The sequence below is a fragment of the Rhinoraja longicauda genome, chromosome 17, assembly GCF_053455715.1.
Source record: "Rhinoraja longicauda isolate Sanriku21f chromosome 17, sRhiLon1.1, whole genome shotgun sequence".
Classification (NCBI taxonomy): domain Eukaryota; kingdom Metazoa; phylum Chordata; class Chondrichthyes; order Rajiformes; family Arhynchobatidae; genus Rhinoraja; species Rhinoraja longicauda.
This window is the reverse complement of record NC_135969.1, coordinates 46693955-46717506: the sequence shown is the minus strand read 5'-3', so window position 1 is coordinate 46717506 and position 23552 is coordinate 46693955. Positions and strand designations below refer to the sequence as shown.

The window sequence follows — 23552 nt, the reverse complement described above, 5'->3', positions numbered from 1 at the left end:
TGCACATTTAATTCCCATCTCCTCAAGTCTCGTTCCTCATGATGCAATCATTCTACTTTCTTTTTTTTTGATCAAAGATCATCTTCTGAAAATATAATGTTCTTAAATGATTTGCATCACTTTTCTTTGAATCCATCAAAGCCTCTTCTCAAATAGGTGCTTAAAATGGCAAACAGCATTGTAAATATAGATCTAACATTGACCGTACCAGGTTAGATACAATTCTTTTAACTTTCAGCTCATTGCCCTCCAAATATATTCTGATGTCATAATTCATGAGGAACAGCTTCACACAGAATTAGTTCCTCATCCAAAAAAGTGAATGCACATTTTAGGCCACAAAGCTGCCGTGTGTATTCTTTAAATCTCTTTCCATGTCATCCTTGAAAACGTAGGTATCAACATTTCATTAATCTGCAACTCCTTCTGACGATCTATCTATCTATGTCTCTCAGAGTTTTATAAACGTCTAGCAAGTCAACCTCTGACATTCCAGAGAAAACAGTCCAGGTCTGTCCAAACTCTCCCTGAAGCTGGAACCCTCTAATCCGGGCAGTGTTCTGGTAAACCTCCTCTGCATCCTCTCCCTGGAGCTGGAACCCTCTAATCCAACCTCTCCCTGGAGCTGGAACCCTCTAATCCAGGCAGCGTTCTGGTAAACCTCCTCTGCACCCTCTCCAACCTCTCTCTGTAGCTGGAACCCTCTAATCCAACCTCTCCCTGTAGCTGGAACCCTCTAAATCCAGGCAGCATTCTGGTAAACCTCTGCACCCTCTCCCTGGAGCTGGAACCCTCTAATCTGGGCAGCATTCTGGTACACCTCCTCTCACCCTCTCCAACTGCTGCATCTTTCCTGTTATAAGGTGGCCAGAACTGCACGCAATTCTCCAAACCAGCAGTAGAAACAGAGACATCGGTGAGGCTGTTTGATAAAGAGCTGACCAGCTCACTCTGTGGAAACGATGAATCTTGCAAAGGTGTTTGTAGTTATTCTGCCTGTCTCCACTCTATTCACTGCAGTGGCCTTTGCCAGTTGCATCAGGACAAGTCCTATAAGAAAATAACTGCAGATGCTGGTACAAATCGAAGGTATTTATTCACAAAATGCTGCAGTAACTCAGCAGGTCAGGCAGCATCTCAGGAGAGAAGGAATGGGTGACATTTCAGGTCGAGACCCTTCTTCAGACAAGTCCAATCCCTTTTGCTGCCAGAAGCTGCCACCGCAGCCAGTGTGGCCTCTGCCGTCTGTTACCATGATGATACAGTGTGGAAACAGGCCCTTCATAGTCACAGAGTGATACAGTGTGGAAACAGGCCCTTCATAGAGTCACAGAGTGATACAATGTGGAAACAGGCCCTTCATAGAGTCACAGAGTGATACAGTGTGGAAACAGGCCCTTCATAGAGTCACAGAGTGATACAGTGTGGAGACAGGCCCTTCATAGAGTCACAGGGTGATACAGTGTGGAAACAGGCCCTTCATAGAGTCACAGAGTGATACAGTGTGGAGACAGGCCCTTCATAGAGTCACAGGGTGATACAGTGTGGAAACAGGCCCTTCATAGAGTCACAGAGTGATACAGTGTGGAAACAGGCCCTTCGGCCCACCTCGCCCACACAGGGCAACAATGTCCCAGCTACCCTAGCCATCCCTGTGAAAAGAGGCTAGAATTTCCTCTTGTGCATTGGGACATAAGAAAAAAAGTCATTGCCATAAAATGAAACTCAACAAATAATCTTGATCTAAATCAAAACTATTTAGGTCAAATGAAATCAACAGGGCAAGATTAGCAAGTTTGCTGATGATACAAGAGTGGGGTGGTTTTACAGATCGTGAAGATGGTTGTGAAAAATTGCAGCAGGATCTTGATCGATTGGCCAGGTGGGCTGAGGAATGGTTGAAACATAGAAAATACTGTACATCGAAAATAGGTGCAGGAGGAGGCCATTTGCCCCGGATGGAATTTAATACAGAGAAATGTGAGGTGTTGCATTTTGGGAAGTCTAACACGGGCAAGACCTATACAGTGAATGGTAGTGTTGTTGAGCAGAAGGAACTAGGAGTGCTGGTGCATAGTTTCCTGATGGTGGCGTCACAGGAAGATAGGGTGGCACATTGGCCTTCATCAGCCAGAGCATTGAGTATAAAAGTTGGGAGGTCATGTTGCAGTTGTATAAGACTTTGGTGAGGCCACATTTAGAGTATTGTGTTCAGTTCTGGGCATCGCGTTATAGAAAAGATGTTGTCAAGCTGGAACAGGTACAGAGAAGATTTACGAGGATGTTGCCAGGACCAGAGGGTGTGAGCTACAGGCAGAGGTTGAGCAGGCTGGGTCTCTATTCCTTGGAGCGCAGGAGGATGAGGGGTGATCTTGTAGAGGTGTGTAAGATCATGAGAGGAATAAATCGGTAGATGCACAGAGTCTCTTGCCCAGAGTAGGGGAATCGAGGACCAGAGGACGTAGGTTTCAGGTGAAGGGGAAAAGATTTAATAGGAATCTGAGGGGTAACTTTTTCACACAAAGGGTGGTGGGTGTATGGAACAAGCTGCCCGAGGAGGTAGTTGAGGCTGGGACTACCCCAACATTTAAGAAACAGTTAGACAGGTACATGGATAGGACAGGTTTGGAGGGATATGGACCAAATGCTGGCAGTTGGGCTAATGTAGTTGGGACATGTTGGCCGGTGTGGGCACGTTGGGCCAAAGGGCCTGTTTCCACACTGTATCAGTATGTGACTATTGTTTAGGCAAAATAATGGTTTACAGGAGACAGACACAAAATGCTGAAGTAAAGGCGGGTCAGACAGCATCTGTGGAGAAAGGGAATAGGTTGAGGTAGGTTGAGACACGTCTTCAGATTGAGAGTCAGGGGAGAGGAAAACGAGAGATCTAGATGGTGATGTAGGGAATCAACTGACACCTTTATAAACAGAATGCGTTTCCTGGCAGCAATTTACCAGCTGTGATTGGTGCACTCAAGGTACATCTCGCCTCACTGGGTCATGTGGTCCTGGGCCAGGTACTCCTGGGCCAGGTTCTCCTGGGCCATGTTGTGCTGGGCTATGTTGTGCTGGGCCATGTTGTGCTGGGCTATGTTGTGCTGGGCTATGTTGTCCTGGGCTATGTTGTCCTGGGCTATGTTGTGCTGGGCTATGTTGTGCTGGGCTATGTTGTCCTGGGCTATGTTGTGCTGGGCTATGTTGTCCTGGGCTATGTTGTCCTGGGCCATGTGCTGGGCTATGTTGTGCTGGGCTATGTTGTGCTGGGCCATGTTGTGCTGGGCTATGTTGTCCTGGGCTATGTTGTCCTGGGCCATGTTGTGCTGGGCTATGTTGTGCTGGGCCATGTTCTCTGTGATCAGAAGGTGACCTTGGTTATTTCTGGTGACAGCAATGTAAATCGGCAATGTACATCCTATCCTCTAATGGCAAGTATCTGGGGCAGTGGCTCGCTGAAAGAAGTAACTGCTAGATTCATGATCAGAACTTACGCTGAGACCAGCATGGCTCCTTCTGGAGCTTATATGAGCAAAGGAAGATTATTTATAAACTCATCAGCTGGGTTAGTGCAGACACCGTGATAAACTGCAAGAGCAACTGCAGGGGAATGACCCACTGATAAATGAATGCCTCAAAATGAAGACTGGTCTAAACCCAGGCCTGTCAACGAAAGCAGGGGGAGGGGGGATTGTGAAATACTCGGACAATGGAAAGTATCTCTGTCACAGAAGGCAGTGGAGGCCAATTCACTGGATGTTTTCAAGAGAGAGTTAGATTTAGCTCTAGGGATAACAGAATCAAGGGATATGGGAAGAAAGCAGGAACGGGGTACTGATTGAGAATGATCATCCATGGTCATATTGAATGGCGGTGCTGGCTCGAAGGGCCGAATGGCCTCCTCCTGCACCTATTTTCTATGTTTCTATGTTTACATCAATAATGATGCAAATCGTTCATTACATTTACAAGTGTGTCAAGTACGCAATACAGGAGAAAAATCTTCAACGAGAAAGCAGGAAAAGTGATTGTGGTGACGGTTCGAATTGAAATAACCAGAGCGGATTCATATTTATAAATCTGTAAACTAGGAATATTTCCAACAAGAGGAGGAATAAAGATCATAGGTACAGATTGAGGCAGGACTGAAGGAGTCACTTTGACCAAGTTTGTGCCTTTAGAGGCAGCGACTCCTGTCCATCTATTTGAGTCTTCCTCGCTGTAAGGTGGACATCACCATTTCTGTAGATGGACACAGAGTGCTGGAGTCACTCAGCGTGTCAGGCAGCATCTGTGGAGAACACGGATAGGTGACGTTTCACAGAGTGCTGGAGTAACTCAGCGGGTCAGGCAGCATCTGTGGATGCAAGTGAAAATATTCATTCCTTGTCTATCTCTTTATCCCCCCCATCTTCTGCATGGTCTCACTGAGTCAGACATGCAGCACATTAGTTGCCTGGTTAATGTTTTACTGAGGAATAGCTCAGACATGGAGTGGGAACGTTCTCTTTGTTCATGTCAAGGCTCAGCCTGTCCATCATTTCCCCCATCTGTCTCCGCGCGCTACACCCCATTTAGATTTGTACCAGTTAGTTTACACGGCCTCTCCTCATTTACAATTCTCACATTAAATGTCAGCTACAACAAACATGCCCAAGTCACTAATCAATGTCTTCCTGTTCTTCATTTTGTTGTCAAGTTCAACGTTATCTGAAAATGTTTATGTAACAAATGCAGTTGTTACAATCTGCAGTTACCAGCAATTCAAACATGGTTGAGTCGCTGCTGCTAAGACTATCTTGTCAGGAAGTGTCAGGAAGGATGACCTTGGTCTGCTATTTCTCAAGCTGCTCGCTGATAACTCATGCATTTTGCAGGATCGAAACTCTGCCGATCATAGTTCCTGTTTGTATCAATGCCAAGAAGTTTGACAGAAACCAGCCACAGGAATTCTCTATGAACACACTGGGGACTCACGGAGGTATTGGCAATGTCCAGTCCAGCTTCACACTGACCTGTTGGCAATGTCCAGTCCAGCTTCACACTAACATGTTAGACAATAGACAATAGGTGCAGGAGGAGGCCAGTACCACCATTCAATGTGATCATGGCTGATCATTCTCAATCAGTACCCCGTTCCTGCCTTCTCCCCATACCCCCTGACTCCGCTATCCTTAAGAGCTCTATCCAGCTCTCTCTTGAATGCATTCAGAGAATTGGCCTCCACTGCCTTCTGAGGCAGAGAATTCCACAGATTTACAACTCTCTGACTGAAAACGTTTTTCCTCATCTCCGTTCTAAATGGCCTATCCCTTATTCTTCAACTGTGGCCCCTGGTTCTGGACTCCCCCAACATTGGGAACATGTTTCCTGCCTCTAACGTGTCCAACCCCTTAATAATCTTATATGTTTCAATAAGATCCCCTCTCATCCTTCTAAATTTCAGTGTATACAAGCCCAGTCGCTCCAGTCTTTCAACGTATGACAGTCCCGCCATTCCGGGAATTAACCTAGTGAACCTACGCTGCATGTCCTCAACAGCAAGAATATCCTTCCTCAAATTTGGAGACCAAAACTGCACACAGTACTCCAGGTGCGGTCTCACTAGGGCCCTGTACAACTGCAGAAGGACCTCTTTGCTCCTATACTCATCTCCTCTTATTATGAAGGCCAACATTCCATTGGCTTTCTTCACTGCCTGCTGTACCTACATGCTTCCTTTCAGTGACTGATGCACTAGGACACCCAGATCTAGTTGTACGTCCCCTTTTCCTAACTTGACACCATTCAGATAATACTCTGCCTTCCTATTCTGACCATCAAAGTGGATAACCTCACACTTATCCACATTAAACTGCATCTGCCATGCATCCGCCCACTCACACAACCTGTCCAAGTCACCCTGCAACCTCATAGCATCTTCCTCACAGCTCACACTACCACCCAGCTTTGTATCATCTGCAAATTTGCTAATGGTACTTTTAATCCCTTCATCCAAGTCATTGACAATGTCCAGTCCAGCTTCACACTGACGTGTTGGCAATGTCCAGTCCAGCTTCACACTGACGTGTTGGCAATGTCCAGTCCAGCTTCACACTGACGTGTTGACAATGTCCAGTCCAGCTTCACACTGACGTGTTGGCAATGTCCAGTCCAGCTTTACTCCTGCACATTTCCTCTATTCCAGATCACTGGGGTTACTTATGTTTAGTTTGAAAGTGACAGAAATGTAATATACCATTAAAGCAAACAAAGTTTCACTGGTTAAACCACATCTAATTATCTGGTTACAAATTACAAGGGTGGTGGGTCAGGTAAGGGTGGTGATTCAGGTAAGGGTGGTGGTTCAGGTAAGGGTGGTGGGTCAGGTAAGGGTGGTGATTCAGGTAAGGGTGGTGGGTCAGGTAAGGGTGGTGGGTCAGGTAAGGGTGGTGGGTGTCAATAGACAATAGATGCAGGAGGAGGCCATTCGGCCCTTCGAGCCAGCACCGCCATTCAATGTGATCATGGCTGATCATTCTCAATCAGTGTCGGTAAAGGCGAGGTGCTTGATGATGCTCAGTCACATCTACGCTGGGACTGAAAGGTCAAGCAGAGTTCAGTGATGTTTTCCCTGCTGCACCTTCTGACAACAAATAGAAACCAACTCATTTATCAGGTTTTTTATCGAGAAAGTGCAGCAGCAGCAGCCTCTGTGCTAATCCAACCCACTTTCTCAAAGAGGAAAACAAACTACCTTCAATCTCAATGACACTTTGCTATCTTGTAACAGTGATCTTGTAATGGCGATATTGTAACGGCAATATTGTAATGACGATCTTGTAATGGCGATCTTGTAACGGTGATCTTGTAATGGTGATCTTGTAATGGCAATCTTGTAACAGTGGTCTTGTAATGGTGATCTTGTAACAGTGATCTTGTAATTGTGTTCTTGTAACAGTGATCTTGTAATGGTGATCTTGTAGTGGCGATCTTGTAATGGTGATCTTGTAATGGTGATCTTGTAACAGTGATCTTGTAATGGCGATCTTGTAACGACAATCGTAACAGCGATCTTATAACAGTGATCTTGTAACGGCAATCTTGTAGCGGTGATTTGTGGCCTTGTGATTCTTCTTTTGTACGTCAACTACAACAATCAAAAGTGACAATTGGTGCTTCAGAATACCGTAGTTGCCACTTTGCTCGAATGTGGCCAGTTTTGTAGAATTACCCAGGGTGGATGACGAGGATGTAAAGCAGCTCCCACCCCAGCCTTGCGATGTGCCGTCTTCAACATGAATGTTAACAAGGACTGACTGCAGTTTTCATCTCACAGGGCCATGGGAGCGAGACAATGTTCGTGTTGAAGGGTTCAAATGGGCTGCAACCTGAAAGAGAATCAGAGGGAAGATTTAAAGAAACGGAAGCTTGTCGCCTGGACCGGCTGTGGTCAAAACATCACCAAAGGTCACGATGGAGACACAAGATGTCTCGGCAGTCGGTGGTTGCGGCCCCGGGGGAGGCAGTGGACATTGGCGGCGGTAGCTTCGGTGGTCTGGGCCTGGGATCGGCCAGGGAGACGGTGAGGATCGGTACTGCACCTGGTGGCAGCAATGGCGTCGCGGGACTCAGCCTCGTGGTGTGCGGGCAGGCGGAGTGGAGCAGCGGTGGAGCCCGGGCTCTGCATGGGCCGGGAGACACAAGGAACTGCAACGGCTAGAATCTGAAACCACAATCTGCTGAAGGGACCCAACAGATCAGGCAGCATCCAGTTTAGTTTAGTTACCCATTTGAACCCCTCAGCCCATTTGAACCCCTCAACACGAACATTGTATTCTACCTATTAGCATGTGGTCTACCTGTGTTGGCATGTAGTCTACCTGTGTTACAATGTAGTTTACCTGTGTTAGCATGTAGTCTACCTGTGTAGGCATGTAGTGTTAGCATGAAGTCTACCTGTGTTGGCATGTAGTATACCTGTCAGCATGAAGTATACCTGTGTTAGCATGTAGTCTACCTGAGTTAGCATGTAGTCTACCTGTGTCAGCATGTAGTCTACCTGTGTCAGCATGTAGTCTACCTGTGATAGCATGTCGTCTACCTGTGATAGCATGTCGTCTACCTGTGATAGCATGTAGTCTACCTGTGATAGCATGTAGTCTACCTGTGATAGCATGTAGTCTACCTGTGATAGCATGTAGTCTACCTGTTAGCATGTGTTAGTGTGTAGCCGACAGAATCAGGGGCCAGTCCTGACCCACGGTGATGAGTTGCCCATATTTTCTCGGGTATGGTCAGTGAGCAACATTTAAACATGGGAACGGCTGCAGGAACATTAACCCTGATGGTGAGGATTGTTTGTGGAGATTCACAAAAAGCTGGAATAACTCAGCAGGACAGGCAGCATCTCTAGAGAGAAGGAATGGGTGACGTTTCAGGTGGAGACCCTTCCTCAGACTTGGTTAAGGAGTTGTGCTGAAGTTGTGCCTGTTTCCCTGCTGTAACCTATTTTCAAATTAGTCACTGAAACAAATAATAGATTCATTTTTAAAAGAACTGACCGTGAGGCAGCATATTTTGAAACATTAACATTTATAAAATCAAATCAGTTCTACAGATGTGCAGGCAACATAAAAAGCAATAATACAATGAGCAGAACTGATATGGACAGGTACAAGACGACTTGCAATCATGTCCACTAGACATCCACACAATGAGGACCCACACTCCACACTGGTTCCAGTTTTAAGTAGCTATTTATTTCTGCATTATTGATCATTTGCCAGCACCTTCCCCTGGAGAATCTGCAGCAATGTACATCCAAACACAGATGTCCACACTCAGCATCACAGATGTAATCAGGGTAGAGGGCGGGCAGAGCTCCACCATTGGTTTGTGCGTTGGTGTGTGTGTGCATGTGTATGTGTGTGCATGTGTATACAGAATACAGTGTATGTGTGCATGTGTATGTGTGTGCATGCCCGTGTGTGTGTGTGCATGTGCGTGTGGGCATTCGTGCGCATGTGTGTGTGTGTGTGTGTATATGCGTGTGCCTGTGCGTGGAGTAGGCTTGATGGGCTGATTGGCGTAATTGTCCTATCACGTGAGTTTCTGAGCCAGCCACAATGTGAGCAGTAACACCATCTCCACGTTGCTGCCAGTCGCTGGTCTGGAACACAGTGCAATGAAGACCCTTGGACCTTAGACCCAGGGGAGGGATGTTCCAAACTTACATCTGACCAATCGCAATGGACAGACAAGGTATTGGGGACGGGTTCCTCCTGCCTCACGGTGCCTCACTCCATCAAACAGCCACACTCACCTCTGGCTCAGCCCCAACTGGACCTCCATGTCCAGCCCGAGTGTCCACCCGGCCAGACAGAACCATCTTGGACTCCATATGTGGTCTGCAAGGTGATACACTCTGAGGAAGCCGAAATCCTGAAAGATATGGGGACACAAGAGACAGCAGATGCTGGAATCGTCAACAAAACACGGCGTGCCTGAGTAACTCAGCGGGTCAGGCAGCATCTGTGGAGAACATGGATAGGTGACGTTTCACAGAGTGCTGGAGTAACTCAGCGGGTTGGGCAGCATCTGTGGAGAACATGGAGAGGAGACGTTTCACAGAGTGCCGGAGTAACTCAGCGGGTCAGGCAGCATCTGTGGAGAACATGGATAGGTTAGTTGTTTGTTTCTACATTGTTAATCAAGCCCATCTTGTCCAGCAGTGAAATAATGGTGAAAATCAGGAATGTTTATTTAAAAGCACATTACATAAATATGTGAAACAGACAAACAGACCATAGCTTAAATTGTCCTCCAGCACAGGAAGATAGAGAAACAAATCTGCAAGTTTTACAGCTCTTTCCTAGATTTAGTTAACAGTACAGAACATGGGGAATAATCCACTTAGCATTTTTACCTATGAAAAAATTAATTACATCACCAAATGCCAAAAGGGACAAAGAGCATTGTGTATTTAAGAATCGAGTACAAACAGTTGAGAGACCATGAGTGGCCAGCCACAGATATTCACAGGTTTTAACTTAACAAACGTTTAACTAATGAGTCACTATACACCTTGCACAGGGCAGTGCCAGTCCTGGTGTCCACGTACATTTACACACACACCGCACCACACTGCAATGGCATCAATAAAGTGATTAATTTGTAAATTACTACACATTTTCCTGATGTGTTTAGGTTTCTCAGTAGCACAATTGTCATTGTTGTCAAAGACCAAAAACACAAATAACATTTAAATCTGATACTGATGTAAGGGAGTGATCTAATCTTGAAGTATCCTTCTCAATGCAAGTGCCCTCATTGTTTAGTTCAAGTATGGCATAAAGAGGTCACACAACAGAAAGACACCAAATGTAATCTTGTTTCCTTCTGCTACCGGTTTTCATTCCACTGAGTTACTTGGATCTTCCTCAACTTGACCCTTGGCAACTTTTGAGATGACATCAATCCATTTTTTCTGAAGCTCCTCGTCATCTGCACTGAAATAAAATGTCTGTTGAGATTGTCTGAGCTTGAAAGTGTGCTTCCTCTCGATCACGTCTCCAGCGATGGGCTGCTCAATCTCGTAGCCAGGCAGCGGGATTGTCCGGGACTGCTTTCCCTCCTGGAAGAGAGGTTCCTGGGTGTTAGTGGACGAATCGGGAAGGGAGAAGCTTACAGTAACAGCGAGATATCGCATCACTAAGGGACACTGCTCATGGTGGGTGGTCTCAGTTACACAATTCACAAAGTCTCCCAGACTGAGAATCCGCCTTGTGACTTTGAATAACCAAAGCCGACAGAATATAGAGATGCAAAGTCACAATTATTTTCTGAAAGTTTAATTAAAACAAACTCGAATTTCTTAACTATAATCAGAAATAGAAAAGCATTTTGCAGTGAAGATGCGTTGTTTAATCCATAAGCACAGTGATTCATTTGAAAAACTTAAATCAGTGAAAATGGCCGAATTCTACTTGAATGACACAGAGATTTTGCAGGGAACGATGAAATGCTCAGTAATCTTCAATGACTTGGACAGGTTGTGTGAGTGGGTGGATGCATGGCAGATGAAGTTTAATGTGGATAAGTGTGAGGTTATCTACTTTGGTGGTAAGAATAGGAAGGCAGATTATTATTTGAATGGTGTCAAGTTAGGAAAAGGGGACGTACAACGTGATCTGGGTGTCTTAGTGCATCAGTCACTGAAAGGAAGCATGCAGGTACAGCAGGCAGTGAAGAAAGCCAATGGAATGTTGGCCTTCATAACAAGAGGAGTTAAGTATAGGAGCAAAGAGGTCCTTCTGCAGTTGTACAGGGCCCTGGTGAGACCGCACCTGGAGTACTGTGTGCAGTTTTGGTCTCCAAATTTGAGGAAGGATATTCTTGCTATTGAGGGCGTGCAGCGTAGGTTTACTAGGTTAATTCCCGGACTTAGACGAAGGGATTAAAAGTACCATTAGCAAATTTGCAGATGATACTAAGTTGGGGGGTAGTGTGAATTGTGAGGAAGATGCAATAAGGCTGCAGGGTGACTTGGACAGGTTGTGTGAGTGGGCGGATACATGGCAGATGCAGTTTAATGTAGATAAGTGTGAGGTTATTCACTTTGGAAGCAAGAATAGAAAGGCAGATTATTATCTGAATGGTGTCAAGTTAGGAGGAGGGGGAGTTCAACGAGATCTGGGTGTCCTAGTGCATCAGTCAATGAAAGGAAGCATGCAGGTACAGCAGGCAGTGAAGAAAGCCAATGGGATGTTGGCCTTCGTAACAAGAGGAGTTGAGTATAGGAGCAAAGAGGTCCTTCTACAGTTGTACCGGGCCCTGGTGAGACCGCACCTGGAGTACTGTGTGCAGTTTTGGTCTCCAAATTTGAGGAAGGATGTTCTTGCTATGGAGGGCGTGCAGCGTAGGTTCACTAGGTTAATTCCCGGAATGGCGGGACTGTTGTATGTTGAAAGGCTGGAGCGATTGGGCTTGTATACACTGGAATTTAGAAGGATGAGGGGGGATCTTATTGAAACATATAAGATAATTAGGGGATTGGACACATTAGAGGCAGATAACATGTTCCCAATGTTGGGGGAGTCCAGAACAAGGGGCCACAGTTTAAGAATAAGGGGTAGGCCATTTAGAACGGAGATGAGGAAGAACTTTTTCAGTCAGAGGGTGGTGAAGGTGTGGAATTCTCTGCCTCAGAAGGCAGTGGAGGCCAGTTCGTTGGATGCTTTCAAGAGAGAGCTGGATAGAGCTCTTAAGGATAGCGGAGTTAGGGGGTATGGGGAGAAGGCAGGAACGGGGTACTGATTGAGAGTGATCAGCCATGATCGCATTGAATGGCGGTGCTGGCTCGAAGGGCTGAATGGCCTACTCATGCACCTATTGTCTATTGTCTATTGTCTAATGGCGGGACTGTCATATGTTGAAAGACTGGAGCGACTAGGTTTGTATACACTGGAATTCAGAAGGATGAGAGGGGATCTTATCGAAACTTATAAGATTATTAAGGGGTTGGACATGTTAGAGGCAGGAAACATGTTCCCAATGTTGGGGGAGTCCAGAACCAGGGGCCACAGTTTAAGAATAAGGGGTAGGCCATTTCGAACAGAGATGAGGAAAAACGTTTTTAGTCAGAGAGTTGTGAATCTGTGGAATTCTCTGCCTCAGAGGGCAGTGGAGGCCAATTCTGAATACATTCAAGAGAGAGCTAGATAGAGCTCTTAAGGATAGCGGAGTCAGGGGGTATGGGGAGAAAGCAGGAACGGGGTACTGATTGAGAATGATCAGCCATGATCACATTGAATGGCGGTGCTGGCTCGAAGGGCCGAATGGCCTACTCCTGCACCTATTGTCTATTGTCTATTGTTATTCAAAGTCTTCAACCTCCCGTCTAAAATACGACTGATATCATACACATGTAAACTCAACATTCAGTAATGGATCTGCAAGTCTCCAAGTCCCTCACCCTGGTGTTTGCACCCCCTACTCCACCCCACCCCCTCCCCCTCTGGCGGTGTACACAAGGTGGGGGTCTCCTCACCAAGCTGCTCCAGCTAGCTCTGCCTTCAGTCCGCAGCTCAGGTAGTCCATAAGTTCACAAGTCACAGGAGCAGAAGTCGACCATTCGGCCGTCGGGTGCATCTGCTACTCAGGTGTTGTGGATGAGCAGGTGGAAGCGGTTCTTACCTGGATGCCAATGTGTAGGTACAGCACCATGGGATCGCTCTTGGGGATGGCCACCCACACCCTGTGCCAGGGTTTGCCCTTCTCCATGAAGCTCAAGTTGCTGCAGAACACACTGTTCTCACTGGTCAACGAGATGGGTCTCTAAAGCAGGAAGATGATTCAAGGTGTCAGTGATGGTGGCAAAAATATAAAGACTCCTCATCAATTACCGGACCAAACACAGACCAAACATGGATGAACCGCGGACCCAACACGGACCCAACACGTCCAACATGGGCCAAACACGGACCCAACATGCCCCCAACACAGACCCAACATGGACCAACACATACCAAACACTGGCCCAACATGACCGACATGGACCAAACACTGGCCCAACACGAGCAACATGGACCAAACACGGGCCCAACATGTCCAACATGGACCAAACACAGGCCCAACATGACTGACATGGACCAAACACGGGCCCAACACGACCGACATGGACCAAACACGGACCCAACATGACCGACATGGACCAAACACGGGCCCAACACAACCGACATGGACCAAACACGGGCCCAACATGACTGACATGGACCAAACACGGGCCCAACACGACCGACATGGACCAAACACAGGCCCAACATGTCCAACATGGACCAAACACGGACCCAACATGGACCAAACACGGGCCGAACACGTCCAATATGGACCAAACACGGACCCAACATGGACCAAACATGGACCCAACACAGACCCACCATGGACCAACCGCGGACCCAACATGGACCAAACACGGACCCAACATGGACTAAACATCTGAGGAAGTTAATGCAGAGATGCACACATGTAATTGCTGTGTTCTGTTCAGAACCCTGCCTGTGAACAAGGACAGGGAGACTCGCAGCCAGCCTCTCTCCCCCTCAGTACTCTGGTCCCAGCAGTGAAGGTCAGAGACGCCTCGGTGAGCAGTGAGGGGCTGGACCCAATTCTGTGCTCACTTTAGATAAAGCTGTGGTGGATGGACACCCAACCCCCCTATGTGTTGTACAGTCCCACGGCTCTGCTTCTAGAAATGGTCACCACACATCCAGCGATCCCCTTCGGCACAACAGTCGTTGCTGCAGAAGGAACGGCACTGGTCAGGGAGCTGGGTCTGTGTCTCGTGGAAGCTGAGGGCAGCTGAGGGCAGCTGTGGGCAGCTGAGGGCTGGGTCACACTTGGCCCAGAGCTGCCGGTGTGAATCAGCTGAGTGGGCTCAGGAGGTGAAGGTCGACAACAGCCGGCCGTCTCAGCCTGCAACCCCCTGGCAAAACGCTGAGAGTGGGTTCATTTCAAATGCACCAGCCGAGCTGCCCCTGAGAAAGCTGTCCGTGTTGGCAACAGCAGAGACAACTCAGTCCGTCAGTGAAACTAGTCCAACTCTTACATAACAAGTTCAATAAGGTTTGCTCTTCACTGGCATGTTATAAAAAATCTGGTTCGAACACAAACATGGCCATTAATCACATTTCTATTTATACCAGGCAGCAATTTATTTTGGCAATTCGTAGCACAAATGATGACCATTGTAAGAGAGCAGAACTGCCCCGTTCAGAAACCCAGCATGTGTCAGTGCATAATTACACACGCAGACGGACACGCACAGACACGCACACCGACACACAGACACGCACAGACAGACGAACACGCACACAGACATGCACACAGACAGACGGACACGCACACAGACACGCACACAGACAGACGGACACGCACGCACAGGCACGCACACACACGCACAGACACGCACACAGACAGATGAACACGCACACAGACACGCAGACGGACACGCACACAGACACGCACGCACAGGCACGCACACAGACACGCACAGACACGCACACAGACAGATGAACACGCACACAGACACGCAGACGGACACGCACACAGACACGCACGCACAGGCACGCACACAGACACGCACAGACACGCAGACAGATGAACACGCACACAGACATGCAGACGGACACGCACACAGACAGACGGACACGCACAGACGAACACGCACACACAGACGAACACGCACACAGACACGCACACAGGCATCCACTGACAGACAGGCACACACAGACATAGACACGCACACAGACATGCACAGACACTCACTGACAGACAGGCACACAGACATAGACACACAGACACGCACACACAGGGACACCAGGCGCATTGTCATTGAAAAGAGACAAAGTGCTGGAGTAACTCAGCTGGTCAGGCGGCATCGATGAAGGACATGGACAGGTGACGCTTTGGGTCAGGAGCCTTCTTCAGTCGTTTATCCATGACCTCCAGAGATGCTGCCTGACCCATGTGCAGCTCCAAATGTGGCTCCCACCTGCATTCCTCAGTGCCCAACCAATCCTGGCAGCACATCCCAATCTCCATCCTCCCTCTCCCACCCCCCACCCACCCACCCCCACCCCCACCCACCCACTCCCACCCCCACCCACCCACTCACCCCCCACCCATCCCCACCCCCACCCACCCACTCATCCCCCACCCACCCCCACCCCCACCCACTCACCCCCCACCCACCCCCACCCATCCACACCCACTCACCCCCACCCCCCACCTACCCATCCCCACCCACTCATCCCCCACCCACTCCCCACCCACCCCGCACCCACACCCCCCACCCATTCCCACCCACCTCCAACCCATTCCCACCCACCCCCCACATCCACCCCCCACCCAGATTCTTGATTAGTACGGGTGTCAGAGGTTATGAGAAGGCAGGAGAATGGGGTTAGGAGGGAGAGATAGATCAGCCATGATTGAATGGCGGAGTATTCTTAATGGGCCGAATGGCCTAATTCTACTCCTATCACATGACCTTATGGGCTGCACGCGGAAACACGGGCTGCACGCGGAAACACGGGCTGCACGCGGAAACACGGGCTGCACGCGGAAACACGGGCTGCACGCGGAAACACGGGCTGCACGCGGAAACACGGGCTGCACGCGGAAACACGGGCTGCACGCGGAAACACGGGCTGCACGCGGAAACACGGGCTGCACGCGGAAACACGGGCTGCACGCGGAAACACGGGCTGCACGCGGAAACACGGGCTGCACGCGGAAACACGGGCTGCACGCGGAAACACGGGCTGCACGCGGAAACACGGGCTGCACGCGGAAACACGGGCTGCACGCGGAAACACGGGCTGCACGCGGAAACACGGGCTGCACGCGGAAACACGGGCTGCACGCGGAAACACGGGCTGCACGCGGAAACACGGGCTGCACGCGGAAACACGGGCTGCACGCGGAAACACGGGCTGCACGCGGAAACACGGGCTGCACGCGGAAACACGGGCTGCACGCGGAAACACGGGCTGCACGCGGAAACACGGGCTGCACGCGGAAACACGGGCTGCACGCGGAAACACGGGCTGCACGCGGAAACACGGGCTGCACGCGGAAGCACGGCGGCACACGGAAACACAAAGGGCTTTACCTCCCCCTGAAACCCAACAACCAGTCAAATTTAAACAGCCTCTTACACTGCCTTGAGGACATAAAATGTTGGATGGCACAGAACTTCCTCCAATTAAACGAGAGCCTATCCTGCCTAGTCAAACCGCATGTCAAAAACCTCGGCGTGATATTTGACTCTGCATTAAAATTTGACAAGCAAGTCAACGCTGTGGTAAAAGCCAGCTTCTTCCAACTTCGAACCATAGCTAAAATCAAACCTTTCCTCCAATTCGACGACACTGAAAAATTCATTCACGCTTTCATTTCCTCCCGCCTAGACTACTGCAACTCCCTATACACTGGGATCAGCCAATCTTACCTGTCCCGCCTGCAACTGGTCCAAAACGCCGCAGCGAGACTCCTGACAGGTACCCGTAAAAGGGACCACATCACGCCGATTCTGGCCTCTCTCCACTGGCTCCCTGTACGGTACAGAATCAACTTCAAGCTCCTCCTATTCACATATAAAGCCCTAAATGGACCCCCCCCCCCCCCCCACATCAAAAATCTTCTAACCCACCTCTCTAACTCCAGGTCCCTCAGGTCGGCCGACTTGGGGCTACTCACTATCCCGCGGTCTAGGCTTAAGCTCAGGGGTGACCGCGCTTTTGCGGTTGCAGCTCCTAGACTGTGGAACAGCATCCCTCTCCCCATCAGAACTGCCCCCTCCATTGACTCCTTTAAGTCCAGGCTCAAAACCTATTTCTACTCCCTAGCGTTTGAGGCTCATTGAGGAGGCGCTGTGAACTGTTTTGTATGTGCTGTTATGTTTGTGTGCTACTGTATGTTTCATTTTTTTCCTTAGTACCTAAACAGATGTACAGCACTTTGGTCAACGTGGGTTGTTTTTAAATGTGCTATACAAATAAAATTGACTTGACTTGACTTGACTTTACACAAGAACACGGGGTTACACAAGACCCATCTTTGGGAAAGTCCTTCTTGGATTCAATGTGAAATTATCCAGCCGGCAGCAGGCAGTGGATAAGGGTTTGTGTCCCAAGGCCACCAACACTGACCTCCAACAATGATCTCCTCTTCTGCTCGGCCACGCTGTCCGGTGCGGGGCTTGGCGGTTGTGGCGTGACGGGCAGCGTGAAGCAATCCTTGCACACGCGGTTGTGCCGACTGTCGGCCAATGGCTTGAATTCTGAACATTTACCACAGATAATCTAACAAAAGAGCAGGGTCAAAATGCGTCACCAAATGAGAGCCAGTTTTAAAAGGCCAAGTGACCTTGAACCAGAACAATGATTTAAAATACAAATTAACAGCGTGTGTTTTCAGTACTTACTGCATTGCATTGTTTACAGTGATGACGACGTTTCGTTATTGAATTAAACGTTTCGCTACAACTTTTGCACGTCTGCTTTTCCTTATCACGTTTTGTTTTTGAAGCTCTTTTACCCGAATCCATCTGGGGAAAGACGTTTAGATGAATTATACACAATTAACACAACTGCCATCGTAGAGCCATAAACACTGCAATAGTTACGGGGACTCCTTGTCCTCTGGTCCTGTTACTGTTGACCACATGGGTTAGCAATGTTCCAAATATACCACAAAATGACACTGTTCATGGGGCTTAATCGTAAACTCAATCTACAACCCAAGACAGACACAAAATGCTGGCATAACTCAGCGGGTCGGGCAGCATCTCTGGAGAGAATGCAGCATCTCTGGATAGGTCCATCCTACTCAATCTGCAGCACGTTACGCTAAAACTTTGTAAAATGTTTTTTGAAATGAAGTACCCAACATAGAACTTTGCAGAGTACATTTTGAATATTGTTCCCTTACAAACATAATTGGGTCACTAAATAATGAGATGCTTTTAATTAAAATAAAACATATCAGATTATTTCCAGATATATCAACAATTCAAGCTGTTTAAAAGTCCCTTTAAATTGGAGATCAGAAGTTGAATTTTGAAAATTTAGATTCAAACTTTTTAAAATCATAAGTTCATACAATTTTGGGTAATGTTTGTGGGATGCTCGAAAAAATAGCCTATATTTCACCAGTTGTAGATTTCTGTTCTGTTAGAAACATTGAACACGTCTATTGTGTTAGACAACATTGTTGGGTCAACCATGGGTCGAGACGATGAACTGGCTTCTGATGGTTCTCAGCCAGAGAACCGCCCAATATCCGTGACCTTCCTGTCCACGAGCCCCTTTGCTCTCACCTTCCCAGTATCATGTTTGGAATTGGCTTTGTAAAGCTTTCCTTGTCTCCACCCCCTTTAAGGCCAATCATTAAATGTATCAACTGGATCAAGCATAATCTTCCTTTAAATGTCAGCATGAAAGTCCTGTGCAGCCCATTGAGATGTTCCCTTCATCAAGGCACTGTCTGATCACAGGCCAAGATGAAGGTCACGGATGAACTCAGCGACCAGGAGCTAATTGAACGAAGCAATCTTGTAATCACGAGAGTCACTGCCACAAAGCTTGGACGAGATCAGGAATGGGGTGAGGTTTGAATGAAGATTATCGAGATGGTGAGGACGCCTGGCCATGTCCTCGCTGTGAGAGAGAGCAATCATGTTGCTGATCATTCTCAGATTAGTCCTGCCAAACAACCACGCCTAAACGTTGTGGTTAGCTTCAAATATTCCTCTTCAATTTCAATGCCTTTAAAGCTGATTTAAAGCATTTGAAACTTGTGGCATGAACTTAAGTGAACGATGTTACTAATGCAATAGACGACAAGATGTTTGAGCTTTGATTGACAATGAATCAGTTTCCTACACCTCTAATCATTTCAATTGCACAAGGATCTGTAGAGTTGACAATGTTTAAACACAAATACTGATCAGTAATGAGCAGAGTGAGCTGGAGAATGAAATCTAAAGCTGAAATAAGCTGCTGTTGTAGAGTCACGGGAACGAGCATGGGAACGTGCATGGGAACGCGCATGGGAACGTGCATGGGAACGAGCATGGGAACGAGCATGGGAACGCGCATGGGAACGAGCATGGGAACGAGCATGGGAACGTGCATGGGAACGAGCATGGGAACGCGCATGGGAACGTGCATGGGAACGAGCAAGGGAACGTGCATGGGAACGCGCATTGGAACAAGCAAGGGAACGTGCATGGGAACGAGCATGGGAACGAGCATGGGAACACGCATGGGAACGAGCATGGGAACACGCATGGGAACGCACACGAGAACGTGCATGGGAACGCGCAAGGGAACGAGCAAGGGAACGCGTATGGGAACACGCATGGGAACACGGACAGTGGTGAGGTTTTATAACCAAATACTGCTGGTGTAGTTTGTAATTTCCTTCTTGTGCTGAGCTCAGAGTCTGACTGCAGCCAGGTGAGGTGCCGTGACTTCCAATGTCCCAGTGGTCAAAGAGACGATGAAATGTCAGAGAAACCCGTCAGCTCCACATTCACCAACTGTGGAACTTTTAACATCAAAAAGTGGAAAGTGAGTGAAGGTCGAGACAACCCACCCACCATTACCCCTGATTGCTGCTGCCTGCTCACTCTCTGTGAACACAGCCCCTTCCTTCAGTGTTCACCGGGGACACGCGCGCACGGGGACACGCTAGCACGGGGACACGTGAGCACGGGGACACGCGCGCACGGGGACACGCGAGCACGGGGACACGCGAGCACGGGGACACGCGAGCACGGGGACACGCGAGCACATGCACGGGCACACGCGCGCACGGGGACACACGCACACGGGGACACGCGCACACGGGGACACGCACGGGGTGGACGCGCACGGGGACACACGCACACAGGGGACACGCACACAGGGGACATGCGCACGGGGACACACGCACACAGGGGACTCACGCGCACGGGGACACGCACGGGGGACGCACGGGGGGACGCACGGGGGGACGCACAGGGACACGCACGGGGACACGAAGACACACAGGAACACAGGAACATGCACAGGGACATGGGGACACAGGCCCTTCATTCAGTGTTCACCAAGGACATGCAAACATCCTTCCGTGATCAATAGGTTGGAAACTGAACAGAACCCAAAGACAAAGAATCAAATGAACGGCAGCAGCATTGAGAGAGCAGAGAGCAGAACAGCAACGGTCATAACAGGAAGCATGACCACACACACACTGCACCCGGCATTTATTTATAGATCATGTTTGTTAGCAGTGTGTTTAATGCATGTTAGCAGTGTGTTTAACGCATGTTAGCAGCGTGTTTAATGCATGTAGGCTGCGTGTTTAATGCATGTTAGCAGTGCGGCGCGTCAAAAAAGTCCGAAATAAAGGCGAGGAGCCGGGTATTTCGGGAGGGATGTGTTTATTACGTTCTCTAGACCAGTCGAGTCTGCCAGAGAGCGACCGCGCCTAAAACCCCATCCTTTTATACCCGTAGCTCAGGACCACCCCCCTGGACCGGTCCATTCCCGTGCCGAGGGGTCGGTAGTGGTATGGCCCGACCCTTGGGAGCCGCAACAGGACCCCCCCCTCCCCCCACAGAACCGGAGGCACGAAACGCACTGGCGATCGCACAACCCGACCGGACCGCGTACGAAAATCGGCCGACAGAGGGGCCGGCGGAAGCACAGTTGGAGGGACAGGTGGGGGGACATAAAAACATAGAAAATAGATGCAGGAGTAGGTCATTCGGCCCTTCGAGCCTGCACCGCCATTCAGTATGATCATGGCTGATCATCCAACTCAGTATCCCGTACCTGCCTTCTCTCCATACCCCCTGATCCCTTTAGCCACAAGGGCCACATCTAACTCCCTCTTAAATATAGCCAATGAACAGGCCTCAATTACCTTCTGTGGCAGAGAATTCCACAGATTCACCACTCTCTGTGTGAAAAAAAACTTTCTCATCTCGGTCCTAAAAGACTTCCCCCTTATCCTTAAACTGTGACCCCTTGTTCTTGACTTCCCCAACATCGGGAACAATCTTCCTGCATCTAGCCTGTCCAATCCCTTAAGAATTTTGTAAGTTTCTATAAGATCCCCCTTCAATCTTCTAAATTCCAGCGAGTACAAGCCGAGTCTATCCAGTCTTTCTTCAAATGAAAGTCCCGCCATCCCAGGAATCAATCTGGTGAACCTTCTCTGTACTCCCTCTATGGCAAGAATGTCTTTCCTCAGATTAGGAGACCAAAACTGTACGCAATACTCCAGGTGTGGTCTCACCAATGCCCTGTACAACTGCAGCAGAACCTCCCTGCTCCTATACTCAAATCCCCTCGCTATGAATGCCAACATACCATTCGCTTTCTTCACTGCCTGCTGCGCCTGCATGCCTACTTTCAATGACTGGTGTACCATGACACCCAGGTCTCGTTGCATCTCCCCTTCTCCTAATCGGCCACCATTCAGATAATAGTCTGCTTTCCTGTTCTTGCCACCAAAGTGGATAACCTCACATTTATCCACATTATACTGCATCTGCCATGCATTTGCCCACTCACCTAACCTATCCAAGTCACCTTGCAGCCTCCTAGCATCCTCCTCACAGCTAACACTGCCCCCCAGCTTCGTGTCATCCGCAAAATTGGAGATGTTGCATTCAATTCCCTCGTCCAAATCATTAATATATATTGTAAATAGCTGGGGTCCCAGCACTGAGCCTTGCGGTACCCCACTAGTCACTGCCTGCCATTCTGAAAAGGACCCGTTTATTCCTACTCTTTGCTTCCTGTCTGCCAGCCAGTTCTCTATCCACATCAATACTGAACCCACAATACCGTGTGCTTTAAGTTTGCATACTAATCTCTTATGTGGGACCTTGTCGAAAGCCTTCTGGAAGTCCAGATATAACACATCCACTGGTTCTCCCTTATCCACTCTACTAGTTACATCCTCGAAAAATTCTATAAGATTCGTCAGACATGATTTACCTTTCATAAATCCATGCTGACTTTGTCCAATGATTTCACCACTTTCCAAATGTGCTGCTATCCCATCTTTAATAACTGACTCTAGCATTTTCCCCACTACCGATGTTAGACTAACTGGTCTGTAATTCCCAGTTTTCTCTCTCCCTCCCTTTTTGAAAAGTGGGGTTACATTAGCTACCCACCAATCCTCAGGAACTACTCCAGAATCGAAAGAGTTTTGAAAAATTATCACTAATGTATCCACTATTTCTGGGGCTACTTTCTTAAGCACTCTGGGATGCAGCCTATCTGGCCCTGGGGATTTATCGGCCTTTAATCCATTCAATTTACCTAACACCACTTCCCAACTAACCTGGATTTCACTCAGTTCCTCCATCTCATTTGACCCCCGGTCCCCTGCTATTTCCGGCAGATTATTTATGTCTTCCTTAGTGAAGACAGTACCAAAGTAGTTATTCAATTGGTCTGCCATGTCCTTGTTCCCCATGATCAATTCACCTGTTTCTGACTGCAAGGGACCTACATTTGTTTTAACTAATCTTTTTCTCTTCACATATCTATAAAAGCTTTTGCAGTCAGTTTTTATGTTCCCTGCCAGTTTTCTTTCATAATCTATTTTCCCTTTCCTAATTAAGCCCTTTGTCCTCCTCTGCTGGACTCTGAATTTCTCCCAGTCCTCTGGTAGGCCGCTTTTTCTTGCTAATTTGTACGCTTCATCTTTTGTTTTGATACTATCCCTAATCTCCCTTGTTAGCCACGGATGCACTACCTTCCCTGATTTTTTTTTTGTTGCCAAACTGGGATGAACAATTGTTGTAGTTCATCCATGCGGTCTTTAAATGCCTTCCATTGCATATCCACCGTCAACCCTTTAAGAATCAATTGCCAGTCTATCTTGGCCAATTCACATCTCATGCCCTCAAAGTTACCTTTCTTTAAGTTCAGAACCGTTGTTTCTGAATTAACTAAGTCACTCTCCATCCTAATGAAGAACTCAACCATAACTCAACCTGCACG

The 23552-nt window shown here is 48.3% G+C and overlaps 1 protein-coding gene across 2 annotated transcripts in view; it reads right to left on the bottom strand.

Moving 5' to 3' along the window:
• Positions 1-9715: 9715 nt before the first annotated feature.
• The window catches only part of LOC144601978 (FYVE, RhoGEF and PH domain-containing protein 3-like), a 143149-nt gene continuing 129312 nt past the window's right edge, over positions 9716-23552 (bottom strand). For both annotated transcript variants that reach the window (XM_078414654.1, XM_078414655.1), the window contains 4 exons: positions 17966-18088; positions 17691-17843; positions 13174-13314; positions 9716-10612 (listed from right to left, as the gene is read on the bottom strand). In XM_078414654.1, coding sequence (XP_078270780.1) covers positions 10391-10612; positions 13174-13314; positions 17691-17843; positions 17966-18088 — 639 coding nt within the window. In that variant the 3' untranslated portion in view covers positions 9716-10390. The remainder of the gene's footprint in view (positions 10613-13173; positions 13315-17690; positions 17844-17965; positions 18089-23552) is intronic.